The sequence below is a fragment of the Eucyclogobius newberryi genome, unplaced genomic scaffold (genome assembly GCF_026437365.1).
Source record: "Eucyclogobius newberryi isolate DKJ021-1_F unplaced genomic scaffold, fEucNew1.0.hap1 SCAF_9, whole genome shotgun sequence".
In the NCBI taxonomy this organism is placed as follows: domain Eukaryota; kingdom Metazoa; phylum Chordata; class Actinopteri; order Gobiiformes; family Gobiidae; genus Eucyclogobius; species Eucyclogobius newberryi.
Genome location: NW_027316532.1, coordinates 33,708,247 through 33,720,085, shown reverse-complemented (window position 1 = coordinate 33,720,085; position 11,839 = coordinate 33,708,247). Strand labels below are relative to the sequence as shown.

Sequence of the window (11,839 nt, the reverse complement as noted above, 5' to 3'; positions counted from 1 at the left end):
AGGGTTTTGAAATTCTAAAAACAAAAGGATATGTTTCTAAAAGCTCTGCATACACATTTGCAGTAAAGCCCCTCCTTTAAGTACGGTAATCCTCAAGTTATCGTTTGCCACACTTTAAGTCATGAATGACCCCACCTCCACATTTAAGTTGCATCCCTGTAAGGCCACTGGCCACTGTGAACTCGGGGCTCAGACTTACCTTTGATAAATAAATCAGACAGAACAGATGTCTCCTTAATTCGCCATGTGCCTGCCATGTGTCGGCTTTGAACGGCTCCTTAAATTCGTCTTTGATATCTGGTTGCTTGTTCTTTAAATGTGTAATCAAACCTAATCCTCTTGTTGTGCTCTTTTTGCTTGTTGTCCCTGAAGAGCTGCAATTACCTGCTCTAAAACATGCTGCCCTTGACTCTGGATCTTTTTTTGGAACGAGAAGTGATCGCAGTTTAGAGGAAAGACGGCTAACCTAAACTAACTGCTTCTAATGGAGTGCAATGGCCCCTCTGAGTGCCTGACATACCACGGCATGGACAGGAAGGTCTGCAGAGATGTTTTCTAACATGACTTGACGAAGTCATTTGAGAGGACCAGAGTACTCGGCATCTATCTTTAAAAGCGAAATACTGACAAGCGCACAGTATATTGCAATCGAATTAAAATGACAATTTGATAAGACTGAATTATATGTTTAACAAAGTATCCTCACTGATTATGGGAAAACTTAACTTTGTAGTTCAGATGCAACACATTTACATAATATTGTGAAGCTCCTCTCTCCGTCTCTTTCTCTCTCTCTCTTTTTCCTCTCTACAATCTCTACAACATGTTCTGAAATCTATATGATTCTTGAACTAGTTTAGCATTTGAATCTTCTCTCAAATACTAATGCTTCTAAAGTTGTTTCAAAAGTGAACCGTGGAAAGAATCCTGATCAAAATTGCCGTTAAATTTTTTTTCTCCTTCAAAATTGTCTCGCCCCATGACCAGCATTGACAGGTTTTTATTCCTGATAGTAATTGTGGTGGAAACGTTTTGATGTGAAAGTCTTACTTGGTTGAAAATGCACCACTATAAATCATTGTCATCATTTTCAACCAAACACACAGTTATACATTTTTCTTATAAAGCAACAAATCGGACAAAAGAAGCAGGTGTATCCAAGCATACACCATCACGCTCATTTATTGCACAAAGCTAATCTCCGCGGTTCAGACTGTAGGAACCTGGGGATGGGTGCCCTCTCTGCCTGACCGTCTCCGCTTTGACCCTCATCCACCTCTCAAAGGGCCATAGCCAATAACAGCGCCGGGTCACCTATGTTAATTACCACACTATTTCATCTGGGAAAACAAACGTCTGCAATAACAGTGTGCACGAGAAGGCATCACGCACACAACACAGCTGGTGAGTAAGGATGTGTCAGCCAAGCAATATGTGCGTGCTAGAGAAGTAGAGAGCGCTTGGACTGGGAAGAAGAGAGAATGTCACAGAAGAGGATGCCAGGCACGCGAGAAGAGACAAGGCTTGGATAAAAAAAATCTCCCCAAACATGTTGCTAAATTCTGCTGAACCAAAAAGAAAATCCATTCATAACGCTAGTAGCAGAGTTTAGGCTATAAATATGTCCGGCGTTGTGAATCGACTGACCTTACGTCCAATGTAACAACGCTGCGATGAGAACTGTGAGTAAAATCTCAAGATGGGAATCTCCTCTCATACTTCACCTGAGAGTAAAAATGAACTGCGAGTACTGTAGCACTTCTACTGTCAGTGTGGGCCAGCGAGCATAAATCATTTAGATGTAAATGTCATCAACACAGCAGAGCAAAGTGTGTCTGCAAGCCTCCATTAGTAAGTCTGTTTGAAGTAAGTCAAGTTAATGTGGCAAACAAATACAAAGCACTTTACAATTAGGAATATAGATTGACTTGAGATTAGTTATTTTACCTGACATGATCGATAAATACTATAAGTCAAATTATTAGTTATCTTGGTTCGACCGCCCCGCCCACTTTTGCCAGGATCAGCTCTTCCGGCATAATGGCATTTCGGACAACGAGGGAAAAGTCTCGCCTCTAAAATACGCTTTAAAGTAGAATGACTTGTGTAAAAAATGTCCGATGTCCGTGCGACCAACAAGTCATCGCCGCGCCGATTTTCCCCTGCGCCTGAAAACGACTTTGTGTCCGTGTATTTGCTGTCGAGATCGGCGGCTCCGTGCCCGTGCGCACTACAACCGGGAAGAGGATCCGAGCGGACGGCGGCGCTCTGGGCACTTTCCGGGGAATAAGGTGGATCATTTCACGTGACATCGCAACATCTAAACTGCTAGATTAATGTTGCGCTGGAAGGGAGAATTTGCCTCATTTCTCCGCGTCAGAAAAGGCAGATAGTTTGTGGTTATTATCTTCAACTACAGTATATCACATGAACATAAGCGCAGAGTTGTCAGTTGAAGGGACATGTGGAACCAAGCTCAAAAAAGAAACGCTTTATTTCCTTCTTATTCCTTTAAAAGAATTGGATTGTGTTCGTTTCTGCTTCTGAGGTGATGACGCATTACTCTCCAAGGTTGCGGATGCCGGCCTCTTTTAACTGTTTTCTTTGCTGCCGCGATTAGCTGAGCTCAGCAGCGAAGGCACCATCCCACTGTCTTCTTCCTCCTCTGTCCGGCCCCTGTGTCTGTCCGTCTTCTGCCAGGCACACGCTCTCTATTTATGGAACTAAACGTTACTCACGCACCCGCCATCAGATACAGTAGCTTTCTCCCTGGCCTCCTCGCCATTCATACATCATTTACATTCCCCGCGACCCCTTCTCTCTACAACACGCTGTTAATCAAGCAGGACAAGTTAAAAAAATAAAAATACAGGCAAATTTGAGACGTTGTTTTTACGGAATGCGAAATCGCCTTATTTCATTGCCCGTGCTATAAAACGATGACAAAATGTTGATATTTGATTGTGTGTGTGGGTCTGGGGCTCGACCGCTGCGTTTCAATTTCTAGGGCGGAGTTTAGAGCGGAGACAGAACCAATCACATAAACCCAGAAGTGACGCAAAAAACGCGACACGCTTCACCGGATATTACGTAGCCCATGTCAACAAGGCGTGTTCCGCGTTATCCGTCCCCGAACGCAGAAAATGTCTCCCGAATCGCGACGACACCATTCGTATAACCGCATCTAACGCGCGTTCATCACGGCGAGTAGAGCGGACTTTCCTGATTGTTCAAACCGAAGCGAGAGCAGAAGTAAACACTCGGTCACGAGCCGGGTCACGAGCCGGGTCGGCCATCTTGAATGTTTTGGAACGGGGGTGGAGGGGTGGGAAAGCGCTACTTCCGTATCCCAGTGTGACGCGTTAAAACCTCCGACTGGGATTGGATAGGTAAATGCATTACCGACGATTTCATTGGCTCTGACTCCGATTCCAGACCCTCACGCGTTCAAACAGAATGTGGGCGGGGCTTGCGGGTCAGGCAAGGTGAACGCCATTTCAGCACCAGAGTTCAAAAGTGAAAAAAGACTTAATAACACCGATTTACAGACCATTTTTGTAGCAACATTCTAACTCTACACTGCTTTAATGTTCTTGAAATTGAGACGCCTTTTGTGTTTCTTCCCTCTCTTGTACAAGCCATACAGCGCCAGCTTTTGTCTTTAATGTCAAAGAAAAAGTTTCCCTGTGATATCGTAAGCGTCGTATTCATAGGTGCCGCTCTTTCTTCATTCCTGTTTTCACCTGGAGCAGTTCAGCGAGAATCATTGGGGCGCAGGTACATTTGAGACAAAAAACACACACAAAAAAAAATATTCAAAACGTGTTACTAGTTTAATGTGTGTCAGAGTGTCAGATCGGGCTTTTATGTGCACGTGTTTGCGTGAGGAGACAGGCGGCGGCGGCGGCAGCGGAGGAGAAGGGGGTGATGAGTGAGGGGACGAGGGGAGATGTGTGATGAAAATAGAGAAAGTGTGTGTGACCTCGCCAGCCTCAGAGACAGCCTTCAGAGAGCGGCGATGACAGGAAGAATTAGTGAAGCCACATAGACCAGCGAAAACACTCCTCTGCACATCACTCCACTGTTAGCTTTGCCTTTAACGACACAATCGGAGGGGCTCACGTGCGCAATGAAGGGTGGGCCCAAAAACACTACAGTAAAGCGTCGTCTTTAGTGACACGTTATGGACGGCGATGGGCTCAGTGTAGTGTAGGGAGAAGGTCGCACTATACTGTACTATACGACAATGCAATACAAAAGTCGTTAATACTATCTGACACTGCACGATTGTCATGGTCGTTATTACTGTGTCATGTGTTTCAGACATTTATTTAGTTTGATTGGTGATTGGTTCAAAGTGTTTGTTCTACGTTGAAGATGCGGATGAGCTGAGGAGAAATTAAGAATAGTTTGAAAATGTATATACTGAATACTTGACTTTTGTTGCGTATTCTTGGTCTAATCAGAGTGCTGCATTCGGAATACTTCAAATACTTTCACGTTGAGTTGCTTTATGTTATAGAGTGAAAACATGACATAGGCTTGAAAACAGCCTTTTGTTTCACAGTTTGTTCTGAATTTATTTCTGAAATTAGAGAACAATAATCACAAATTAAAGAGGGGGAAATTGGCAGATTATTCACTTCAGTTCGACGCCTAAATTGTGCGCTCAAATACCATAGTGTAATCCTCTGATTTGAGTAAAGTAACTGTATTCCGAACACCACCAAATTAATGAGTAACTGCAGCAGAACACAGTCACTCTATATGAATTATGAATACGTATTATTTTGGTACAATGATACGCTGTCACATTTACATACATTTTGGAGGAATCAACTAACGAATGAGCTTTTCTGACTTTGTATTGGGTCAAACTTTTAGGACATTTAGAGGGTTCTTATTTGATTCCTTGCGAAAAATAAAGCAATTTTTTTTTTTAAATCTTCAATCAAATAGTCTGATCAACATCTAAATCAAAAATCTAAATCAATCACATACAAATTGCTCAATGACTGTAATGCATTCAAAATGAACAGCAGAGGTGGGTAGAGGCGGGGCTGTGCATCAGGGCGGACGTCTTGGCTATACGCGTATCGATACGGGGAGGCATATCATTTTAAATCACGCTAATTTATTAGAAAATGCAGAACGCTCTTGACTACCTGCTGACTACTGCATTAAGGCTGAATGTGTTGAGCCGATGTTGCGCTTTGTTGTTCAACATACATTTTGTAAACTTTTAAGACCCTTCTTTATAGCTATACATGTATCAGGAGACCATCTTTTTGAGGTTAGATCTTATGGCTAAATGTTTTGATAATTTAAATAGTGTTTGGTAAACTACTGCTACTTAAAGTAATTGAAGGAGTAACTGGACGTAACATCTAATTTGTCATTTTAAGGAAATGTAAGGAAACAAAACACAAAATTAGATAATACACAAAATCTGGCGTTTTCAAAGGATAAAGCACAAAAATGTGAAAACTAAAACATATCTGAAGTTTATGATTTTCATTACATGTAGTAAACATGACGCTTTTGGCGCCTGTAGACTTGATGATAGACTGATGAACAGTTGTACATAGTAAGCCTATTTTTATTTTTTATCTTATAGCCTATTTTGATCTTTTATCTTCATCCTATAGTAGATTTGAATAGGTTTTTGATTTAATATCTGTTGTTCTATCATTGTTCATTGTTTTATGTTGCACCGAATCACCAAAGCAAGTTCCTATGTGTCTGAATTCTGTCATAAAATAAACCTTTTCTGATTCTGGTTCTGATTGTGAAAGGTAACAATGGCGTTCGCCGCTTTAGTCTCTCGTGCATGGGGGGGGGATTCAGAGCAGCAGCAGTTAGCGGGCCTGGACATATGGGGCGGAGAGAGGGGAACACATCTGGACAGGGATTAGGACAGCTAAAGAGGCTAAAAAAGGAGGAGGAGACAGACGGATTGGCTTAGCGCTGGCAGAGGGGTGAGGGGAGGGTGTGAGCGAGGGTCTTACTTGAAAGAAGCCCGGGGGCATTGGTCCTCCTGGCATGCCGTCGTTGGGTGGCATGTTGCCCATCACTGGACTGGGGGCAGCGGCCGCACTCTGCAAGAACAAAGACAGACAACACTTAGCACTTGATATTTGTGTGCAAAGGATCAAAACAGCCGCGGGACAATAGCGGGGATTGGAGGGGAGTTAAAATAATCCGGCCTAAAAATAGATCAGAGAGCAAAAGGCAACTCTGTGTGGTACAATCATTTTCGACATTGAATTTATCGTTAAAAAGGAAGTGTCAGGGTCAGTATAGTCGGAAGAATCAGTAGTAAATGTGTAGCAACAGAGAACTCAAGTGTCTAGTGTAAAAATGCTAATTATAATTATAAAATGGAAGTCATTATACGATAAGATAGGTGCAATTTTGAAAAATAAATCCTCTTTTGATTATCTTTAACACTGCATTATTTAGGTCTGTAGGACGTTGTCATTTAGTCAATCGGACCAACATTTTTCTGAGACGACTACTTCGTTTGGGAGATTTAAATATATTATAGCATATAACAGTAGAACGAAGAAGCAGCGAGTTTTCCTGAGACTTCGGCGCAAATTGTGAGTTTAACTTGCATTTTTACTGATAAACACACGGTTCACAAATGATTTTATGAGTAAATAGTTTCAATTGCGTGATCAACAGACACGTGGTCAAAATCGTTGAGATGCCTAATAGTTTTGAGAACACCACGCGTCACGCCCCTTCTAGTCGCACGGAGCACATCTTCAGTCGACTGCAGCTCTAGTGCTCGCAATTAAAAATGAAGGGTACCACTGTAGTCACCAGTATTTCATGGTGGACACAGAGCAGAGAGTTAAGGCTCGGGGGGAACTGCCTCGTACCGTTCACTGCCCGACCACAACAGGCACAACAGACAAATCGATGGAGCCTTTTATAGAGCAGGCTGCATGCTAAAACAGGGCAAGAAGCTGTCAGTGCGTAAGGATATGAACGATGAGGGTCTGACAGCATCACAGCACATCTACAACTCAGAATACACGCTTTTGGTCCGATTTGCCGAGTCTAGATGGGAAGCATAAAACCTCTGCGCCACAGTAACATCGATACAAATATCAAGCATACACAGTTTTATTGATGGGTGTGAATATAAAGGTGTTACATCACTTTCTACCCTGTCTGCATCCTGGTTTGAACACTTCGCCTAAATGTCTTTTTAACTCAATTATCATGATTTTCAACATCAGGAGGAGACAGATGTTCAGCTCTGGTTTTCTTTAGAGGCAGTCAAGTTAGCTCTGATGCTTTTGTCAGCGCATCGTGAAAAAGAAAAACATGCTCTAAGAATGTAGGGTCTGATTGGTCTGTTTGGGCGCCATTAAACTATTCAAGTTTGAAAAAGCACGAAGAAATAACATTATATATATATATATATATATATATATATATATATATATATATATATATATATATATATATATATATATATATATATATATATATATATATATATATATATATATATATATATATATATATATATATATATATATATATATATATATATACATACATACATACATACATACATACATACATACATACATAAATATCATGCAAAACAGTTTCTGCCTCAAAATGTTGTCTCTGGTCTTGCCCAGACTCGAATCCGTTTCAGAACAATCTCCCAATGACCGACCGACTCACTCACTAACAAAGCCCTGGGGCCCTGATGCAGATCCCACAGACTCCCACAGACTCCCACAGACGTCCACACCCAAACACACACACTAGAGGGACACATGGGTAACAAGGTGTGAATCTGAGGACTGCAGTGTGGACATGAACATAACCACTGGACTCACACGGCCAGATCGAGACAGACATTTATACAAACAGGGCTGGTAAATAACACAGACGGAGTGCTCTTTGAAAGGGCAGCGACAGGTCAGTGAGTGGAGAACGGTCCAGCGGAGGAGGCAAAATGTGTGCAGAGGAGCTATAATATGTCAGTCTGTTTAGAGATAAAGACTTTAGAGCTTTAAGACACACACCAAGGCACTTACCACAGTTTTGATGTTAGTACAGCATAAAAGAGAGGACATTGATACTCGGGCTGCAACAACCACTCCCAATAATGTTGACCATTTTAATAATATCATATTTTTCTACTTGTATCTGGTAAAAATGTTTTTAAATCATCATTATCATCTCAATGTACAATAGAAATAATAATATTTCTAGTCAACTAATTGGAAGATAATTGCTGTCTGGTCGACCACTAAAATGATTGTTAGTTGCTCAACTTAATGTTCGTAGCTAAAATGCCTTTCCTTTGACTGGCTCTTTATGACTGGACAAATTAAATCTAATGGCATTAAAGCAAATTACAGTCGAGTATTACCTTTATTTTATTATTTATTTTAATCCACCCATGAACTTAAACTACACACACACATGAACCAACAAGGTAAAAAAAATACTTTCATGATGCATTTTGTGCCCATAGTTTTGAAAACATGTTTGAGATCGACAAGCAAAGAAGTCACAGACCTATAAAAGTCAAAACTATTCAAACTATGAGTGGCCCATGGGAGGCTTTGCCTTGTCCTTTATCCTATCAAAAAAACTCTGATACAGATCAGGGGCGTAGCATCAGGCAGTTCAGATAGTGCAGGCGCACTGGGGCCCCAGGACCTGAGGGGCCCATGCAGCCCCTTGATCCTCCACACAAGGTCATTGTATAATTTCTGTTACGGATCGTTCACATTGCTACAGCTATTCTCGCTGTGGGGGATTTGTATACATATTGACCGGTTTTACACTCTTTTTATTCCCACTGCCGATATTTCAAGAGCATGTTTATGTGTACATGTGAGTACTGGGGGCCATGGCCACAACCGTACGCATCACCGGCTTACAATACTGACTTAACTATTATGTCTCAGTCAATACGTGAAGGACAAAAAATATTATTCATACATGCACCGCTTTGGTTTAATGAGGCACTGATTATTTAAGTTATCATTTGACCTATAGAGGGCTTCTGTGACTACGTACTAAAGTCATTCAATTTTATAGTCCAGTATATGTTCTGATTTAAATACATGTATTTAGAAAGGGGAACGGACTGATAACCCCACGCTTTAGGATTATTGTTTAACCCTTGACATATATTGTAAGGACTAAAACTAATATTTGTGACTATTTCAGAAGCAAAATTAAGTCATTTCAATTCAAACCGTGACACCAAAATAACACTTTGTGACATCCCTTCTGGCCGTGTTGTTACATCCTTCAATACCTCCATAACTGTGTACCACTCACCATTCCTCAAATGCAAAACTGCACATTTAACCACAACGGCGCTGAACATATCGCCGGATTACGCTCAAACCCACGGGCCACGTTCGCGTGTGTGGGTGTTGGTTCATCCCAGGGACACGGTTTATGTCAGACAGTGGAAGAAGAAGGAGCAACTTTTTTCTCTGAGACGCGGCTGACCTGAAATAGACCCAATTAAGCTTTTCGACTGTGAGCTATTATTGAACATTGGGCCAAAGAAATAATAGGATGTTAAGTGGTGTATATTTGCACACACACACACACACACACGCACACAAGATGCTGGCTCGAGCAGCTGTGGACCACCAGAAAGTATTATGTGCCGTGATCAGCGCCGAGACAGGAGGATTCAGAAGACAAAAGACAAGACGGTAAAGAGGAGTGAATGGCAGAAGTGGTACCGGCATGTAACTACGCGTGGCTTGGATCCGTGTGCGGCGTGCGAGTGTCTCAGGTGAAGCGGCAGCAGCAGAAGCAGCAAAAAAAAAAAAGGGCCCCTTCTCCGTGTTGCCATGACAACCCCGACCTCAGCTCCAGCTCTCCAGTGCCCATTAAAACCCTCGGGCCGTCAATCATCAGCATGGCCAGAGCGCGGTGAACGGGAGAAAGAGAGAGGAAAGAGCGAGGGGAGAAAAAAAAGGCAGCGAGAGGAGAGAAAATAAAAACAAGAGGAGAATGGAAGAGATGGAAACAGAGAGTGGAAAAGAGACCGTGGGGTTCCATCGCTGACCTGTTTGATGCCATCTTACTCCCTTTAACCTCCTTTTACCGGACACACAAATATAATACATAATAGTGGAGTCGAGACCTCACCAGAGTCACTTTCACAACTATATGTCTCTAAATTCTGCTCTTTCGTTTTGCCTTTGTTTCTAAGGACAGTTGGTTATGTGTTAAGACATTTAGAAGTTGATATGATAACATTGAGTTGTGTATCATGACTGGGGGCTTAACCATCCTTCAAAGTGCTATGGGTGTCCAGGAACTTCAGCATGGTCCACCAGCGTCACAAGACTTGCATGTCTGAGTCGCCTGGTGAATCTAAATAGATCAATGCGACGAATACATTTCTGTTTTTATGGCTTAACACCAACCCTGAGTTAGTAAGAGTGAAGTCTTGACACATGTATATTTCTGCTGTACATTTGAAATGCATACGGATGGCGTGTTGTTCTGTTCAATATTTTCTCCCTCTCCACAGAGCTTGTAGATGCGTAGCAACGGAGCTGTTCCTGTGTTGATCTCTGGGGACAGTAGTGAACACAGCTCAACAGAACTAACAGAGGTTTTTGTTTTATCTTTGGGACAAGAACAAGGTGCAAAACAAATAAATTCTGCTCTCAGCTCATTTTATTGAGTCTTTAAAAAAAGAACATAATTTGTATTAATTTGAGTTTGTCTGTCTATTTCATCTGTTTTTGTCAACTCTCCAACTGACTATAGTGCCCTCTAATGTCAAATATGTGTTCTGTTGGAGATAGTTGAAAATATAATTGCAGGGGTGGTAACTACACCGGATCCCTCCGGAGGAACTGGAGGAAGTGTCTAGGGTGAAGGAAGTCTAGGAGTCCCTGCTTGGACTGCTGCCCCAGATAAGCGGAAGAAGGATGGATGGATGGTAACTACACTTAAAGCAAACTGATATGTTTCTGCACAAAATGCAGCATAAATGAGCTTTAACAAGAATACATGTGTTTTTTATTACAGAAACTTGTAAAATATAAAAGTTATAACTCATCATCCATTTGAAGTTGTGACCTCCAGAGAGGATGACCCCATACAAAGCCATATATTTTACAAAGTTTTACTTTGAATATGCTGGATATTGGATCAATAAAAAAACAATTAAAGAGTGGTTATTTTCTCTAGTCAAATAATGTGTTATTTGTTCTGTGGCAGTGGTCTGTGAATGCCGCTTAACACAAATCGGATTGCCTTGAAAACGAACTCTATTCATGTTTCAAAGTAAACCGGAGGTGTTTTTGAAGGTTTATGCCATCAAAAGGTTGTGTTTGTGTCATGTTTTTATTTCAATACAATTTACTGCAGGTCGATTTATTTCATTCAATATATGTTTCCACTCTTTGAATTAAGTTTGATTCAACTATTGGGTTGGCTTAATACAGTCAAAGACAGTCTTAATTAAAATATTTATACCAAAGAAACATATCAAAACATTTAAAATTGTACAGACATTTTGAGAATGTAAAAAAGAAAATCAACTGATATACTAATGTAATCTTTCTTATCACTTATTTCATGTAAAAGGGTGTGGTCTCTGGCCCCTACCCCCTGCCTGTGATCCACTCTTGCCCTCAGTGGAGGGCAGTTAGCCAAGCGGCCGGCTGGATGGCCCACAGACAGTGAGTGAGCGCCTGTATCTGAGCCGTGATCAGACCTGGGCTTCCAGGGGGTAATGGATCTGCTGTTATCTGGGTCCAGACAAGCCGGCCAACACACCGCTACCTGCTGGCCACAACAACACTGACAC

At 41.6% G+C, this 11,839-nt stretch overlaps 1 protein-coding gene across 1 annotated transcript in view; it reads right to left on the bottom strand.

Moving 5' to 3' along the window:
- ssbp4 (single stranded DNA binding protein 4) overlaps positions 1-11,839 on the bottom strand; it is a 79,923-nt gene that overhangs the window by 13,735 nt on the left and 54,349 nt on the right. Inside the window, exon 5 of the mRNA XM_072439520.1 lies at positions 6,009-6,098. Within this exon, the coding sequence (XP_072295621.1) occupies positions 6,009-6,098 (90 nt within the window). The remainder of the gene's footprint in view (positions 1-6,008; positions 6,099-11,839) is intronic.